The 18,265-nt window shown below is 46.4% G+C and overlaps 1 protein-coding gene across 11 annotated transcripts in view; it reads right to left on the bottom strand.

Moving 5' to 3' along the window:
- Positions 1–18,265, bottom strand: part of CAMTA1 (calmodulin binding transcription activator 1) — a 235,888-nt gene that overhangs the window by 14,870 nt on the left and 202,753 nt on the right. For 5 of the 11 annotated variants that reach the window (XM_066203207.1, XM_066203208.1, XM_066203211.1 and 2 more), the window contains 11 exons: positions 11,797–11,936; positions 11,358–11,554; positions 10,952–11,030; positions 9,806–10,121; positions 8,915–9,438; positions 7,558–7,745; positions 6,941–7,187; positions 6,413–6,484; positions 5,418–5,438; positions 2,811–3,004; positions 2,560–2,634 (listed from right to left, as the gene is read on the bottom strand). In XM_066203207.1, coding sequence (XP_066059304.1) covers positions 2,560–2,634; positions 2,811–3,004; positions 5,418–5,438; positions 6,413–6,484; positions 6,941–7,187; positions 7,558–7,745; positions 8,915–9,438; positions 9,806–10,121; positions 10,952–11,030; positions 11,358–11,554; positions 11,797–11,936 — 2,053 coding nt within the window. Of the gene's footprint in view, positions 1–2,559; positions 2,635–2,810; positions 3,005–5,417; positions 5,439–6,412; positions 6,485–6,940; positions 7,188–7,557; positions 7,746–8,914; positions 9,439–9,805; positions 10,122–10,951; positions 11,031–11,357; positions 11,555–11,796; positions 11,937–17,627; positions 17,791–18,265 lie in introns of those variants that run through there. The other 6 variants (XM_066203209.1, XM_066203210.1, XM_066203217.1 and 3 more) reach the window with 5 other exon arrangements.

The following is an 18,265-nucleotide window of genomic DNA, read 5'->3' as shown; positions in this document are numbered from 1 at the left end:
CCCAGTGTACCTGCACATCAAGGCAGCTAAGAAAGAGGGTTGCAGAGCTAGGTTTGGGAAGGAATGGATGCAGGTGCTCTCACCAGGATATGGTTGTACATGGAGAAGCACAGGGATCTGCCCCTCAGGACAGGGAGCAAAGAAGCAAACAGGTCAGTCAGAGTCAGCTGAGATGCTGGAGCAAGTGGGGCTCTGTTCTATTAAGTAGATGATCTGTGTAATTTTCAGCATTATATCTTCATTTGCAGTTGTTTACACAAGCAAAAAGCTTCTAGTTTGTCTTCAAAATCCTGTGTGGTAATGAAGCTCTAAGAACCTGATTTGCATGGCGTTTGTCACTGACTGCAGAGAGCAGAGGCGCCAGATCCCTGTGTGGCTCCAGCGGCCAGAGGAGCTCGAGGGTCTATGAGACACTAAAGCAGTGTGACCCCAGGAACACAGATGCAGCCCAAGCGTACAGAGCATGAAGTGTACACCCTGTTGGAAAATGCCTTCCTGCTTGCTAGAGCATTTTTAGCAAGCAGGAGAAAAACAGGGAACAAGACTCAAACCTCTCACATTTCTAAACAGTTCCATAAATCTGTAAATTCATGTATTTTTCAAGTAGAGTCTGAATGCTGGTTTTGTCATTTTGGTAAGTCTTGCTTTCACTTTTAGCACTTACCAATGCCACAATGCTCCTGTTCAAATCTGTCAATTACTAATAACAGTTACATTAACTCTTACGATTGCTTGGAGAAAATATGCAACCATAACCCTGTGATCATTTCTATTTGAAAAGCAAGACTGTTTTGAAATATGGTTATTAACATCTTCAGTGGAGGCAAGTCACTTTTTCCTTCTGTTGCATCCTAGCCAAGAACCACGGACGAATTCCCAAGCAACCACAACTGGTACAAGTGCCCATGGACAGGGGACAGGACTGCACTGCTGCAGGAATTCAAGCACTGCACAATGGGATGTGAGCCAGAGAGAGCCTAATGACAGTGAATCCCCCCTGCTCCTGAATTTCTGTCTGGAACACTCCAAGAGCTAAACCCATCCCTCAGGGATGCCCAGAGCAGTGACCATGCTGCTGGAGAGAGGAGACTGACCCTGGGTCTGGCCTGCAAATGAGCACGGTCTCTCTACAAAGGGAAAAGGAGACACTGAGAAAGGCAATAAGCTGAAGTCAAGAACTGTCGGAATCATGGGCAATATAAGCCCTGCAGAGTCTGTGCTACTCAACAGCTGGAGTCTTAACTGGGCCCTGTTTAGAGTGCCTGGCACATCCTGGGTGTTGGTGGGAACCCCAGGGACACAGCCAGACCGGAGGCATTCTCTGGGCCTGTGTCTGAGCTGGCTCTAAGAGCCACTCAGGCTGACCCCAGAGACGCCATGGATGGAAACTTGGCACGTGGCTCCCCCAGGGACTGCCTGGATCTCAAGCAGATCTGAGAGGATACAGAAGTTCTGAGCCTCCAGGACATGCTGCACAACAAACACAATAAAACAACCCCTTTGGTCTCTTCCCCGTGCCCTGCCGAAAGTGAGAAGTCACTTGTGCTTCTTCATCAATGACTCTGGCTGTTTCAAGAGCACTTGGAATCAGCCTGGGAACTACAAAGCCCTCTTTCTTGTCCACATATGTTACTTCCCACTGAACCTGCAGGTACTTCCACAGCATGAGCCACACTGACCTCCTGCAAAGTGCAGCTCTGAAATGCTGCAATAAGGACTGAGTCTGTTTCTAAAATCAGGAGTCTATCACATGCCTCTAAGCTCTCCTTGTTAAAAGTCACTAGACTGAACTAAACATGCTTCAAAAATGCATCAGGTGTGACCAGCTCCTAAGTGGATGAAATGCATGGGTAGTGAGAATGGAGGGGGCAGAGTCAGAAACATCAGGATTCACCACTGTCTAGCCAACGTCCCAGTTTGCAACTTGATCATACAGGGGATCCTTTCAGCTAGAACCACAGCACACACCCTGCTAGTATGGCAGTGCTGGCTGCCACAGGGGAGCACTCTGGCAAGCCTGCGCTGCTCCCACGCTGGCAGGGGCTGGTTCGCTTCGTGTCTGTGGTGTGGCTGAGGTGAACTAACCTGTGCTGCTCTGCTGCCACATCCCACCCACCCACACTGAAGAGAACACGCACTTGAGGAGAGTCCACCAAATGATTCTGTGACCAAACTAAAGGCATTTCCAGCACACACCAGATGTCGTCACTTTTTGCACTTTCCCACATACCACGAATGTTTTGGGCGGCACTCAGAAGTTGTAGCTATGATTTAAAAGCTTTTTTTCAGACTTCCTCAAGACCAGCTTTTGAAGTCAAACGACCTGGGCTGTTTTACATTATAATCAATGGAGCTGTACACAATTCTCTTTCAGCAACAGTCCTAAATTAAAGATTTCATTTTTGACAGTGCATCTTGGAAACAGCTCAGCTTTGTTCTTTGATTAAAAGATCTGTAGTGAGCTGGTTCTATTATATCTACATCGCACTCATTGCAGACACACTTGAAAAACGTCACATTGCTCTAAGGAAGGGCAGATACCAAAAGATAGTGTCATACCTGTGGCGGCAGCGTCGTAAAAACCGCATAATCTTGCGAGCAGCTTGATCCTGCTTCTTGGTAAGCAGACTGCTTCTAAACACAAAAAACCCCAACACTGAAGTGTAGGCAAAACTGGGGAGAACACTACTAAACGCAAGAATAATTATCCCACGAACCACAGTCCTTTTCCCGTGAAGCACAGCACAGCCTCCGAGAGCATAAAAACAACATATAAAGATCCCAAGAGCACCAACAGCCCTGGGGCTCACCTGAGTTTCTGCTGCACGATGGTGGCTGCCCGACGGTTTTGCCTCCTCTTGCCACACTCCTTGTAGCTGCGGTAGTACTGCTGGATCAGCATCGCGGCTCGTCGGCTCTGCTGGAATTTTTTCTGCTCATAGTAACTTCGGAATTTGCTCTGAATAAGAATGGCAGCTTGCGTCATCTTTTTATAAAGTGCATACTACAACAGAAACAAAGAGAAGCTGAGGCATCCCAGTGAGACCAGTAAAAGCAGGTTCCTGCGGTGAAAGACTCTTGAGGCACTAAGACGTGATGAGAAGTAAATGAGTATTCCCTGACTGGGAATTGTGTAAGAAAATGGTGACAGCAAACTGGAACAACTGTAAGATTAGGGCAGAACTTGGTGTGCACCAAGAAAACAACCATCTGTGTTTCTGCCTGTGGAATACTTTGACTGGATTAATGGAATCATAGAATAGTTTGCACTGCGAGGAATCTTTAAAGGTCATCTAGTCCAAGCCCTCCAACATGAACAGGGACATCTTCAAGGAGATCAGGTTGCTCACAGCCCTATCCAACCTGCTCTTGAATGTTTCCAGGGATACGACACCTGCCACATCTCTGGGCAATCTGTAGCAGTGACTCACCAGCCCCACTGTAAAAACTTTCCTCCTTGTATCTGATCGGAACCTACCCTCTTTCACTTTGAAACCATTACCACTTGTCCTACTGCAACAAGTATCTGTCCCCATCTTTCTTGAAAACCGAACAACCCCAACAAACCCCCAAAACCACAAGTTATAAGTCTAATATTGAGCCTCAGACACAGGCAAAACTAAATCTCATTAGAAATCCGTAACAAGCATCCAGTGAACTCACAAATTTGCATGAGCAGTCACACACTTCCCAAATTCCATCTAGCACTGTATTATTTCTAGCCCTGTGATTCCAAGTAAAGCAGGCACAAACTCTTAAAAAGGAAATCTTTATTCTACATCCTTTTCCTCTGACAGCATGCAAGGTGATGACCATTTAACCCATGTGCATTCATGCATATTTTTAAGTCCTTTCTATGATGGAAATGTAGATTAATGTATAGAAGTTGCACTCGTAGTACTATAACAGAGGTTTTCAGTGTTTGCTGATCTTATTTTGGTAAGTTTTAATACTTTCAAAACTGATGTGTCTATTGTTCCTGGATATTTTACCAGCTTTGACTTCTGCTCATTTTATCAGACAGACGAGTAGCAGCTACCACCCTGTACAAAATAATGTTCTAACATATCTCAATATTTTCCACTCTACTAGGACCAAAAACCCCCAAAGCAACGAACAACCCTCCCAGCATAACCCCAAAGCAAAAAAATCCTCCAGTATCATCACAGACCACCATTTACCAAATTTCACTTTTTGGAATTGAAGCAGTCATTAGGAGCAGTTATATTTTGCCATTATTAATTTTATTGGGTTTTTTGTTTTCTTCTTTAACACTTTTTAATTAATGGATCAGATTGTGATAATAAATTCGCTGTTTTAAATAAGTCCACTCATGGGCTGGTAATCATTCTCCTTCAAAGTTTTAGCCCAGACGGGACTTCTGTGGCTGAGTTACAAACCCCTGAACAGAAGGGTTTAAATACAAAACTGTGCTGTGAGCCGTGACTGTTCCAATCCAGTCACAAACCTGCACTGCTCAGTGCAGTAACAGATCAGAGGAATAAGGCACATGAAAGAGAAATTAGCAGTCACTGCATAGACCAGACCCCAATAAGTTTGCATGAAACTCTAAGACCTGAGTAGCTGCACCCTGTCCTCCTCTTGTTCCCTTTTTCTTTCTGTGAAGGAGATCAGTGGAGATGCCACCTAAACTCCTGCCCAAAGAGGAAAGCCTTGGCTGACCGTGTCCCAGAGCTCAACCCACTTGTGCTGAGAGAACAGTCCTCAGCCTGACACAAAACCACATGGCAGGGGGAAGCTGAGGATGGAATATCACCCCAAGGACACACTCTCTCCAGGAAAAGCACACCTTGCCTCCTGGTAGCCCTGAGAAAAGCTCAGTTGATTCTAGAATCTGACGAGATCGAGATATTGCACAGCTGGGAAACCCATCTTTACAGCAGAGAATTAATGACTGTGAACAGTCTAAAACTGGCATCAACAGTTGTGCCTCCAGCATGAGCAGCAATGTACTGAGATGTTGGTCTTAGGAATTCAGCACACAGGTATTTCAAAGATGAATGGTCAAAACACTTCAGCAGGCAAGCAGAATGCAGAGGGCATTGGCTCACAGGTGGGATAAATGTTGTGTTCCCCAAATGTCAAGGCAAAAATGACCGAGTGACAGCTGATCAGGAGCACTAAAGGAAAGGCTGTCCTCTGGAGACTGGCTGCAAAACCCTCCCAAGCAGCTCAGCCCACCCCTGCTCATGGGAGCCGATGCAGCTGTGGCACAGCAGTCCCGACACAACTCCCAGAAAGTCTGGTCTGTCAGTGATTTCTCAACCACAGGCATTTATGAGTGGATACTATTGAAACGTTTCTCCAAAATGCCAGGTTCTCCTTGTTTATACTGAGTGTGAAAGTTAGTGACCCATGGGGAACTGTTTCCAAAACAGTGTTTGTATTTGTATTACCTTCAAGGCTATCCAAGTAAGCTTGGAGAGAAACAGAAAAATACAAAGTTAATGTTAGTTCTGCAAATAAAGAATGAAAAAAAAAAAAACAAAAAACAAAACAAAAGACCCAAACATTCTTCTTTCAAAAAGAAGCAAGTCCAGGATCCAAGACAAAGCATTTTGTCAAGCAGTTTTAGAAAGGAATTAAGCTTCCCTACTACAGGAAGTATCACTCCAGAATGAAAGCCATGTGATGGGTTGGATGTGAACCACAATACAGTCAACTGACACTAGAAAGACTTCCCAAATGAATGTTTTTGAGGGTTGTAAAAGAGCACAGGTGCCTTGTTTCACTTTCTGTTAACATGCTGCCAGGCATTAGACAGACTGTGTCTAGCAGGGTAGAGTGCAAAGAGGGATGTGGGCTCTAGTCCTCACCAAAAAAACCCAAAACAAAACAACAACAACAAAACACCCAACCAAAAACCAAAAATGAAAGGTATCTTCTTTTTCTGGGGTTGAGAACTCAGCCTGAAAACAGGTCTCCAGTCAGAGTCTGGAGAACAGTCTCAGTCCTGGAAAAACTTACATCAAGCTACAACATGTGACTTCCCATAGTTTAAAAGTTCAGTATGTGCAAAATAAAACGACCTATTTTTCATCTTCACCTTTATCAAAGGCAAAACCAACTTCAATTTCACAATGAAATTTGGCAAGCAACTAGTTGGAGAACAGTCTCCTCAGGCTGTAGCATGCATAAAGGCCAATACGGAATACATCAGCCCTCCATCTCACAGCAAAAACACAGGCATTATCACAAACAAATTTCAAGGGTTCCCTCCAAAACTAAGATTCAGGACACAAATCTTCTTCCTTTTTCAATTTTGCCTGAGCAAGGTTTTTCATTACTGCATGCTGAAAAGCATACAAGAGGAACAGTGAGACAATGCCCACTACAAGGGGTGGGTTCATGGCATTACAAGTGCTTCATAAAATTTCAGTTCCTTGATTACCTGTTTGTACTTTCGGTAGCAACGCTGAATAACAGCAGCAGCCACCTCCTGCTGTTCCCGGAGAGGACGACCCTGTGTGGGGAGAGAAAGGAGCAGCATCAGTCAGAGTGCACCAAAACCCAGAACAGGTGATGTGGCTCTCAGCTGCTCACAGGGCAAACCACTCCTGTCAAGGTTATCTGGTCCAACTCAGGCCTAGGCAATTACTGGAAATGTCTCTGCTGTCAACTCACATAAGGAATAAACCTTCAAAATGCACCTTTACACCAAATGGGCATTTTGAGGATGTGCTTTGTGAGTGCTGCTCTGGCACAGCAGGTGTGCCATGGCATGGCATGCACTCCCCATACAGTACCTCTTGGGCAAATATCAACAAGGGAATGTCAGAAGCATTGAAAAGGTTATGACAAACAGTTTCTACTGTATTTTTGTCCCTGAAGTGGGTATTACCCACATTTTGGTTTGCAACAAATCGTACTCTCTCTCACACGCTCATCAAAGAAGACACTGGACATTTGGACCACATACCTTGTATTTCCTGAATACTGTCTGGACGAGTTTGGCAGCTTCATAGAGTTCTCTCTGCTCATGATCAGACAGAGTTAACTGTGCAAACTCATTTTCTACCTTCTCGCTGGTGGATGCACTCAGAAATTCAGACCAGTCTGCTGCCGAGGGAAGGCTGGGTTTCTCAAAAGCTATTTCACTGATTGGTGAGCCTGCAGGGCTCAAGCTGGTGTTCGAAGAAGGGGTCAGGGGTTCACTATACAGACTTCTGAAATACCAATCACAGTAGGAATTATTGGCTAACAAAGCACTTGGGCTGGCACCACAGGTAAGGACAACAACATTTCTGAGTTCAAGACAGAAGTTTATGCTCCCCTCCCTCTCTCCAAGCAACATCCCACACCCCTGAGCCTGCCTATCCTGCACTGCACAGATGTGGTGCTGGAGTGAAACCTCCATTCCATGAATTTGTAGCTGTGCTGGCAACTACATAGCTGAGCATAAGACTGTGCCTGGGACCTGCAAGACCAGAACTGAGTCTCACTGAGAACTGACACCTGCAGGGTGAGGAGTCAGAACATGCTGCCCAGCACCCACACCACACCAAAACCCAGAGCAACCTTCCAGCTCTCACGGACCTGATCTGTGCAGCACTGGGTAAGTGATCAATGTCAGCAAGGTAACTGGCCAGCCAGCTCATGGTGGTGCTCATGGCAGCACTGTCTGTCCTCTCCACCAGCAGTGATTCCATTGGCACAAAATTCTCCCGCTTGATCCTGTCAGGCGTAGCTTCAATAATGTGCTCTGCAAGTGTCATCATGTTCACCTGTCAAGGGGGAAAGAACAGCAAACTTGAGCTCCCTGGTAGAAGGTGCCCTGTGCTTCCATGTTACAGCACAGCTTCAGACAGAATTTCCCATCTTGCCCAAACCTGTGGAAGCTGGAGTCTACTGTTTGTCTCAGCAGTGGAGAGAAATCCATTAACCAGTGCTCATCTGCTTTTCTGCCTCTTCAGACTAAGCACTGCAGGGTTTCATATTCCCCGGACCTCTTTTATCCTTTATGGAGAGCCCAAGAGATCTGGTTAAAGGTCTCTGGGCCCTCCCTCTACAGCTGTCACTAGTATGTTATTTCCAGAGGAAAAGTGACTTTGCTGCTCTTTTGCTGAGATGTGCAGTAGAGCACGATGGGACAATACAGGCACACCAAGAGAAGTTAAAAAACTGGGGACAAAACACTGTTGGGAATCCTTCGAGTGATATCCCTCAGCTCAGCAAGTTCCACAGGAATTTTCAACTCAGAGAACAGAGAACTGTTTTTGTTTTGCAATGCTCTGTTTCACCTGTGTTACACCAGACAGATGAGAACATTCAGGGATGCCAAGGCAGAACAAGTTAGGCTATGTGACCATTACCCATTTGCTCAGACAACCACAGCATCTTTCTCCCAGTGACCACTTCTCTTATGTCTCACCTGCTTCTGTTGTATTTTTATTTCCTCTATTCCATACATAGTGGAATTCTTCCTTCCCCAAACTCACTGTCTCTCCCATTATTCTCTACTCTTATCTCCTTCCCTCTGAAGTGCAGAGGCCTGACCTGCAACCACAGCTCTACCTCTGCCACATCTTGTCTTTGTAGGGACTTTGTAGGGACTGCTGCCCAGTTCCCACAGGGCTACTGGGCCACCTGAGTCACATGCACTGCTGTGAACAGGCTCTGCTTTTTCCTTTTTCTTTGCATAACTGCAAACCATTTTGTGCATTCTGTATGCTGTTGAAGTGAATGCCAGTGTACAACTCTAAAATCTACCACCCATTAGCCTTTATGTCTGTGTTGAAATTGGAAGCAAGTGTACGTTGATTGTGTGACCACCCTCCTCAAAGAACAATTCAGTCTCTAGAGGCCTCCACGGGAGTTTCTCATGGTCAGGATCCTCTGTGCAGCCTCTGTGCTCTATGAGACTGCTGATCTCAGTGTTGTGAGGTGTGTTTACCTGCAGTTCATCCATGTGGTGTAAACAGTCCTCATCCCCTGCGCTGTCCCTGTAGGACAAGAGTTCTGCATCCACCATCTCCCTGTCGGCCATCATCAACACATTCATCTGCTCCCGCTGGCGCAGCCGATGGGCCACAGCATCCTTCCCCAGGGCAGTGCCCTTCTGGCTCCCCGCCACCTGCACTGCAGACACACCAATATAAATGTCTTTTGGGTTCCATTTGATGCCTGCTTGGCTGCTGGAGCCCCGGTACCCAGTAACTTCTGGGATGTGCTGGGAGAGCTCCCGGCCATAGTCCCTCAGCCCTTCACTGGGGCTGATTGTCTCAGTGGAGGATTGCTTGGAGCTGGAGCTCTGCTTCCTAATGCTTGGCTGTTCCAGGCTCAGTGCAGTGGAAAGCAGCTTCTCTTGCCGGGCTTGAAAATACTCAGGGCTCAGCTTATGCTTTTTGGGTGCAGGGTAATCTTTCTGAGTCTCACTACTGTAATAGCTGGAAGGTTCTGATCTTGGCCGCCTCAACTCTGTGAACAAACAGATCAATGGTCAAAACTAAACATGTAACTTACGACTGCTATAGGAACACCAACAGCTTCTGCCTCAGGCCAAAGTCTGTGCTGTGCTCTACGGACACCTGAGAGGATGTGCAAAGGAGTAACAACCACCCAGGGAGCATACTTCCTCAACCACTCCTAAGATACACAAGTCTTCCCAAAGCAGGCATTCACTCCTCTTCCTGATCCTTATGCAAGTGTATGGAGCACAAGGAAAGAATTAAGCATGGACAGCAAGGCTACAAGTGGCACCTGCTGCTCAGGTGTGCTCCTTTCCCCCACATTTTCACATGTTAAATGTCGGCAAAACAGAGCATGCCCTCCAGGATGTTTTTACCTGTGTTTGTACTGGAAATCACTGTGACTCCCTTCTGAGGCTCCTGAGAGGCAACGAGCTCACTGTGCCATTGGGACACCCAGTTCTCTGTGTTGGAGTCTGTGCTCGAGGGGCACTGAATCCTGGGGTTTTGCCCAAGCTGAGTTTGCTCATCTCGCTGCAGCTGCTCCAAGCACTCTGCCAGCTTCACGTGGCCCCGAGAACGAGCAATGGCCAGCGGCAGTCTGCCCAGGGAGTCAGGAATGGAGATGGCTCGGCGGTCCCACTTGTACAGCACAACAGCTGCATCCATGTGGCCCAGGGCACACGCCCACATCTAAAGAAGAAAAGGTAACTGACCCACTGGGAGACCTGCCTTCTCCTTTCTTATGAATGCAGTGGAGTCTGGTCCCAGCTCAAGGAAAAATTCTTCTGGATAAACAAAACCATGACATGCTCAAAGCCAGCAGATTACATTTATAAATGTCCCAACCCAACAAAAGGCCATAGCAGAGGACTGAAGACATACTATTCTCTGCAACAACAGAGAAACCTCCAGTTGACAAATAAAGCTGACAGTTTGTTTTCTTCTGTTTAGGACTATTTTTGTGACACTGACATCACTGCAGAGACAAAACAGCTTCATACACAAAGGAATCTCTGAGGTCAGAAACACGCGGGACAGGACCAAAGGTTGGTAACAATAAAGTCAATACTCTGAGCTGTTAACTGGCAGTTCTGGTTCCATCTGTTTTGGCTTTTTGCTTGTCTAAGTTCTCATTCATGATTTCATGACTCCAGTGACCAAGATAGTTTATAACTTTACAACCTCTACAGTTAAACAGTCACAGAGGACAATGTGAAAGAAGTCATGTAAAGTCCTTTTCACACCATGATAGCGGAGACTAGATTCTGTGTAAAACACTAACCAGAACCATCTGTCTGTCCCTTTCCTCATGTTTCTCAATGACAAAGTTTTGTTCTGTGTGCTCTCTCTCCACAAAATGCCAGGAGGCTGACAGTACCATGTCTTACCATGTACACAGCAGGGAACACACAGGAACATCTACTCTCCAGAGAGTGAAACACTTTAGGAAAATAACACATCAGAAAGAACTCCCCAAAGGGCCCTCAGACTCTCTCAGAAGTTTCAGACCCTGCTCTTACCAGAGGAGTGCAGGAGAAATGATCCACATTCAAAGGGTCAACTTCCAGCTCCAGATCAATGCTGTCTGCATGTTTGGTGCTGCAGGGGAAACAAGAGAAGGAATGATACTCTGAAGCAATGTCAGGATCATTGTCTAAGTACAGATTTACCCAAAGCACTGTACCACAGAGAAGAGGCCACACACATGCTCACAACAATTGTATTTACCACAGACATGAAGAGCATGATACATCCAACAACTGGATTTGCTCTCAAGAGATAGGTCCCACCAGATCAGGGGATGGGAACAAGTTCAGGGGCTTGGCTCTTTGTACAAGACAACCAGGAATGTGGACTGAGCAGAGTTTATATGTGCTCCTGCCATGGCTGTACTGACACCCCAGGGTCCAGCAGGCTGGGTCTTACCGCCATTTGATGAGGGTCTGGATGAGAGTAGCATAGCCCTGGGCAGCGGCTAGATGGAGCAGTGTCATTCCTCGGAAAGTCTTCGAGTGGATCAAGTGTTTGGACTTCGCCCAGCACGCACGGCTCATCATCTTCTCGCACACCACCACCACGCGGCTCTCAAAGCAGCTGCCCAGGGTCCCAGTCCCAGAAACGCACTGAAACACCACACACATCCCAGTTTAACCACAGAGAGGAGCCACGGCTCGCCCTCAACAGGCAGCCTTCCACTTCTACAAGTAATGAGTGGCAAATGCGACCGAAAACCAGCTGCTGATAGACACCCACAAACCAGACTTGCTACTTAGGACAAACTACAAGCCTTTTCAAACCTCACCCTCCCCAAAAAACCTCTGGTAAGAAAGCATAAAGCTCTGTCTGGACACAGAAGGGTTCATACCTGCACCTGTGTTCCACTGTTCCCATTCCCATTGCTCCCGCCTCCTACTCCTTGTTTGTGTTGCTGGGAGCCAGTCATTTCAGCCATTCTCCTCTCCATCTGCTCAAGTCGCTCCAATATGGACATCCTGAACTGGTTATCTAGGTTGGGGAAAGCCAGAGTAAGGACATTTCCATGGAAAGGAAGCTCAGGTTTTGACAGCCAACTACAGGAAGTCAAAACCAGCTATCCTGGAAGTGATAAGAGGTTTGCTCTGCTTGCAAACACACACACTTGCCCTGCAGTATCCTAGCTCTTCAACTTCTGCAGCAACCCTTTGACTGCAATTCCAGAGAACTTCCTTACAGAAAACAGACAGAAAAATGAAAAATACAGGCAGAAGACAAATCCCTTTCCTTGTGGGTCCAGCTGTACGCACACAATACTAGGGGTAACGCAAAGTCTTTCGAAACACAAACTCTAAGCAGATATACCCATTCAGAGAGCATTTCAGTAGGATCACATCTGCCATTTCAGAATCACCCTCCTACTTCACAAGAGTCCTGAGAATTCAGCTTGGCTTGCCTCCTGGAATCATGCAATAAGGTACCTGGAAGAAAAAAAGACTCCTCTGCTTCCTTCTGTGCTTACGAAAAGGAGCCTTCAACAGGGCACTTGCTCCTTCCCTGGCAGGCTCCCTTTCTTGGAAAACAACTTCAGCCAAGTGCCAGAAACAGAACTGCCAGAAATTGGCATATGGGCACTGACAATCCTGTAACACCACTCTGGAAAGCCGTGCAACTCTGGAGCCCTCTGGCCCCTGCAGAAGTCTCAGGGCTGTGTTACTGATTTCCCCTCGTTGCATTGTAACACAGCACTGTCCTACAGCTACTAAGGCTTGAATGGTGGAGCAGGGAGGTTCAGACAGATTAACAAATCATTGCTGAACCTGATGCTGTAGGGATCAGCTGAAGCAATGGTTCTCTGGATAGGGCCAGTCAGTGCAGAGGGAATGGTTGCAAATACAGAGCTCCTTCTGTCCTGTGACCCATAAGGGATAGGATTCATGCAGCTCACGTGAAGCTGGGCAGGACTGTTTTGTGGATAGGGAACATTTAATGAATCCTGATGTCATGCTAACAGCATAGGTAGTAAACTATAAGGGAGAAACAGCCCTCATACTGTTCAGTTTCATGCATCCATAGAGATGGTGTGGGGGTGCAGAACACTCATAAATGCAGAGCCAAGCCCACTGACAGCAAAAGGAGTATGTGCACCAAAATAGACAAGCTCTGATGAAGTTTTAAACATGTCAGTCTTCCCCAAGAACACAGAGCGCTCCCTGGGAGGCTGTAGGAGTACTCATATGCTACACTCCATGGCACAGCTCTCACTAGAAGGTATTGGAGAGATGTGGATCTCTGCTGCACTGCACTAAGGACCATATTGCAGACCATTGGTACGAGACAGCTCAGGTCCACTGGCTTGAGACATCCCATTCTCACCAAGAGCCTGCTGTGGTCTGACAGCAGGCAAGAGCTCCACTCCCTTCTTGCCAGCTTCTGCATCCCACTCTGGCTGCTCAAGAGCCAAGGGTCAAAGGACTGCAGCCAGCACCTCCCATCTAACCACATGCCAGAGGTGAGCTCACTAGTCCAAAAGATTTATTATTAGTCCCTTACTAATCCTCCAGTTGTCCTGTTAATTGCAAAGCCCCTGGGAAAGGACTGGCAGCTGCACCATGAAACACTCGTGGCGCTGACGCGGTGTCAGGGCCCTGTCCCCCAGCTGCGGTCAGCGCACGGCAGCAACACGAGCCCTGTTTGCCCAGAGCATCTTTGTTCCAGGAGTGCTGCAGTGTGCTGCAGTGCAGTCCACACCGCTGTCTCCTCCCTCCCCATTGCCAGGCGGAGCACGTCCACTGCAGAGACTGGCAGAGACCTGGCCCTGCCGTCCCCTCCCGCTGCAGGCCTGTGCACACACAGCTGCCACGGCTCGGGCACCTGGAAAAGCAGCCACACTTGCCCTGCAGGGAACAGCTCTGCTCCACACAGGGGATGCCACTCTCCCTAGCTGGGAACCAGCATTCGCATTTATTAGAGCTGAGAGTGGCAAGCCACGCTGGGTATCACATCTGAGCCCTCAGCCCTGTACAGGCAGAAGCAGCATTTTTTTAAAAGAAGAGATTTGGCTCGAACCAGAGTAATTAACCAACAAAAGCTCAGGGCTGCAAGATTCTGGGATTTGCTCCTACTCATTAAGGGTGAAGAGAAAATAATTCTGTACACCTGGAAACAAAAGGAGAAAACAATTCCAGTGAAATGCAGAAGTACAGATTACTATTTGCCCCCCTTGGGTTTTTTTTTCAGTCTGAAACCACTCTGGAACAGAAATGGAGTGCCTTATATTTGTGACTGTTTTCCAGGCTCTTCTCTCATGGGCTCTATGATCTGTAATGAGTGAAGCCTCTACCTTTGCTGATCCCAAGCCATAGATACTGAGACCTTCCTGTCAGTTTTTGTCAGAAGACTGAAGTCACCAAAGGTACACCTGTCACCCACCAATGTCCCCAGACAGAAACACTAAACCAAAGAAATGAAAGCAGGCAATTTTTCTTAGGAAACAGAATTCAAAACAGCATCTGGTGCTCCCAGGTATTCCTATTCAGATGCCTGGCAGTCCTCCTGGAAAATACTAAAGGCAAGACTATCTGGTTCTGACCAGATCAGGCATTTTAGAAATACGCTGCTACTGATAAAATGGGAAGAAAAAACATTCTGGAACGCCAGCACAGCACGGACAGAGCCAGAGCCCTCTCTGTGTCTAGAAGAAACCACCAGAATTTACCCAGATCAGGGTGTGCCCCCAAATGAGAAAGTTCCAGGCAGCAGTGCAGGGAAAGTGCTCCTATGCTGCCCATTTTCCAGGTGACCAAAACCAGTGCCTAAGCAAGCCACAACTGATGACAATTCCAAATTTATTTATGTATAGTGTTTTCACTATTCTGTAGTACCAGTTACACCAATATGTCCCTTTCAAAAGAAACTGGTCACCTGAAGTGTGTGCACTGCACTAGTCTACCAAAAAACCCAAACAAAACCCCCCAACAAACTAACAACAACGAAAGCCCTACAACAACAAAAATCCCAAACAAATAAAAACCCCAAATCAAACCACAAAAAAGAAAAAAGGGGGGCATGGAGGGAGTGGGAGAGAGACCACCTTCCTCCACAGTTTCTCCTGAACTCAGCAATGAGGCAAAATGCTCCTCTCCCATCCCAGCCCTGAACACACACCAGATTAGCAGCATTTTGGACCATGTCCAGCCCTTTCACACACTGCTGATGAGCCAACAGATGTACCTTGCAATACCTGAGAGAAGGGCTACAAGAGCCACAGGGCTGAACATTACAGCTGTCACTTTGAAAAGTTCAAGACCTTTTATCCTGTGTTTATTTCTTATTTTTCTAGTCACAGTCTTTTCTCTCTTGCTTAGTTCAGGGGTCTCTGCAGGGCCACCTGCTTAAGAGGCACTGAAGTTACAGGAACACTTTCCACATTCTTGCCTTTTACAGCCAGCAGAGGATCTCATGACAAACAAGTCTCTTGGAGTGCACTGAAGATGAGAGCTCAACAGCATAATAAATGTCCAAATAAGCTTTTCTCCCGCTACATTGTACAGGAAATCTGAACAGCCCAAGGCCAAGGAAATGTCTTGCACTGGAAGCACCCTCACTCTGTCCAAAGGCAACAAAGATCCACATGGATAGAAACATATTCACATATTTAAGGTTTTGCCCAAAAAATCTGCTTTTGATGATAGAATTTAATACCTCTTTGCGAGCTAAAAGGTTAGACATTCAAATTTGTGCATTTATTGAGTTTTTCCATTACATATCAGTCTACAAAATATTTTAATGTTCTTTAGGAAACTACGGAGACTGTTTTTGAAGGTGTCGTTCAAGGCTTCCTCCACCAAAGGCGATGAAAATAACCACATTTCTGTATCTCCAAGACACAGAATAATTTCACAGAAAATATTCTGAACATTGTATCTTTCGTGGAAATTATTCTTCTTCAAATTTAACAATATCAATGTAACACCAAAATTACATCTTACTATGTTTCCACCAGCATAACAAGGAGAGGTGGAGGCAACCTGAGGGGAGCTGAACTGTCCCAACAGGGAGGGACTAGGAGGAGCTGCCTGGTCAGATTTTGACCATCACTAAGCAATTGGTTTGAGTTTCATACTCATTTCCCTAAAACATGAACCATCTTTTAAGTGCAGAACAAGCTTCATTTTAATCTGCATTGTGAGAGAGCCTACTACTGATCACAGTAATGACAGCAGGTAATGCACTGAACATATCTAATGATGCAGAACAATTCTGGTACAAATCCTCTAAGGATACAGGGTTGTTTATATCCGCTAGCATCTTACAGAGTTACTGCCGTATGCTTGCACAGTTACACCCAGACAACCTGGATACTGTTTAACATTACGTATTTGTTTTGGTTTTTTTCAGAGTTGGTTCAATCCAGTGGCGTTTTCTGAACCCAGATCCCTTCACAACGAATTTAAAGCACACCTGGACCAACAGCTCAATAAGCTACCAACGGCAGGCACAGAGTGAAAAATGCAAGGAGCAGAGCAGTTAGCTTCATCTCCAAGATTCTGGAAGCCACACCTCCATTTTCTCCCTCAGTGTTCTCCAATAAATACTGAATTTCCTCATTAAGAATCAGAACAGATGCCAGCCATTTACGTGACACAAGTTTCCACTGGAGGCTGCAGAAGCACGTGCCTTGTGCAGCCTGGTAACAGCTCCTGACTGCACAGACCCTGTTTTGACAGGGGAGCTAAAACACACCACTTGCAAACACTTCACCTGCACCCCAACAGCCCCTCCCCACTGCCTAACCCAAAGCCTCTTCCAACAGCAGGATTTCTGGTTTTGAGCTGTGTCCCCCACGGACAGCCACAGCTCAGAGCACTGCCTCTGCCCATACTTTATTACAACAGGTAGTAAAGGCACACCTTCACCAAACATCAGTTCTGCACTTCCTTTGTGTGGTACCCAAAATACCACCATGGCCCAGGGCATGGAGCTGAGAAAATAGCAAGGCACAGCAGTAAAGTGACAAGCCCTCCTCTGCTTAACAAGCCAATTTAAAAAAATGAGCACAGAGAACTGCTTTTCTAATCTCTGCACACTGCTGTACCAGACAAGAACACATCCCAAAGGATCTTTAGTCCTTCTGCCAAGCAAGCTTCAAACAGCAAGAAACTGTCTGTGCCACACACAACTTGGCAGTGCAGCCAGAACTATTACAGGGGAAAGACTGCTGAAAATACAGATGAAAAGTAAACTGGCAGTTCTTAGTAGAAAGCAGTGTTAACAACACTTGCTCTTTTTTTTCACACTCCCCTGGAAGTCTGGAGGCTTTTGCCATGCTGCACAACCAAAATGACAGCCAGTATCTGGCGGGAAGGACTAAAGGATGAGGGTCTGCGATCTCCCACACATTCCACTGGGGCTGCATCTGCCCAGCATGTAATTGTTCCCCCACAGCATTCTAAACACTGAGCAAACAGCGGTGTGTGAGACCTGCAGCTGCACGTGGTCCCAAGCACTGTGTTTAGATACTCTGGTGTGGAGGAGCCGCTCTGAGGGCTTTGACTTCTCAGCCTGTGCTGCTTCTTCACCGGCAGCTTCTGTGTTAAATCATTCCCTGCATGAGCACACACAGACTGAACTGAACAAGTGTGACAGCTGAGCACTGTAAAAAAAGCCATGCAGCATGAAGACATTTTTTTTGTTTTGCAGAGCAAGCCAGAATTCTCTCACCATATTCTCTCATCCAGCACAAGCTGTGGGTGGGGATGGAAGCAGTCTAAGGCCACGTCACTCACAGTGCCACTGCTCTGCTTCTATTTTGCAAATCATCTGTCACTGCTCTATAAAATCTTGCTCAATTCTTCTGTACAGTACAAATCCTGAACATTTTTCACATTGCAGTATCAATTTGACCATTTAATGCTGACTTCAGAGGTAGCATTGTTGCAGGAACATCCATTTCTGAAATGAAACTGCGGTTACATCCTCAACACCACTTACGAGAGCCTCTCTTTAGCAGTAAGTTATTACAGGTCATGGTCTCCACCAGCAAAAGAAAGCATTTAAAATTCATATTCTAGGACTAATGCATACCTATGATAATGAGGCAAGTCACTTCCAGAGCTTTTGATCAATGAGAAATGCCACAACTACTGAGGTATGAGATGAGGAAAACACTGTATTGTCCACTCTGAGCCTAAGCAGCAGCTGAAGAAACCCCACGCTTTCACCCAACAAATGAACGCTACTGGGCATGGGCAGGAATGATGAAGTCATCCAGATCTGTACACACAGATACTGTCAGTGATTTTTAAGCCATTAATTCACCTGCCAAGGCATGATTTCCAACTGTCAACACTTCTCCCATA

Source organism: Chamaea fasciata, unplaced genomic scaffold, assembly GCF_029207755.1.
Source record: "Chamaea fasciata isolate MVZ Bird 193981 ecotype frontalis unplaced genomic scaffold, bChaFas1.0.hap1 SCAF_23, whole genome shotgun sequence".
Taxonomy (NCBI): domain Eukaryota; kingdom Metazoa; phylum Chordata; class Aves; order Passeriformes; family Sylviidae; genus Chamaea; species Chamaea fasciata.
Note: the sequence above shows the minus strand (reverse complement) of the source record. Positions and strands in the feature narration are given on the sequence as shown.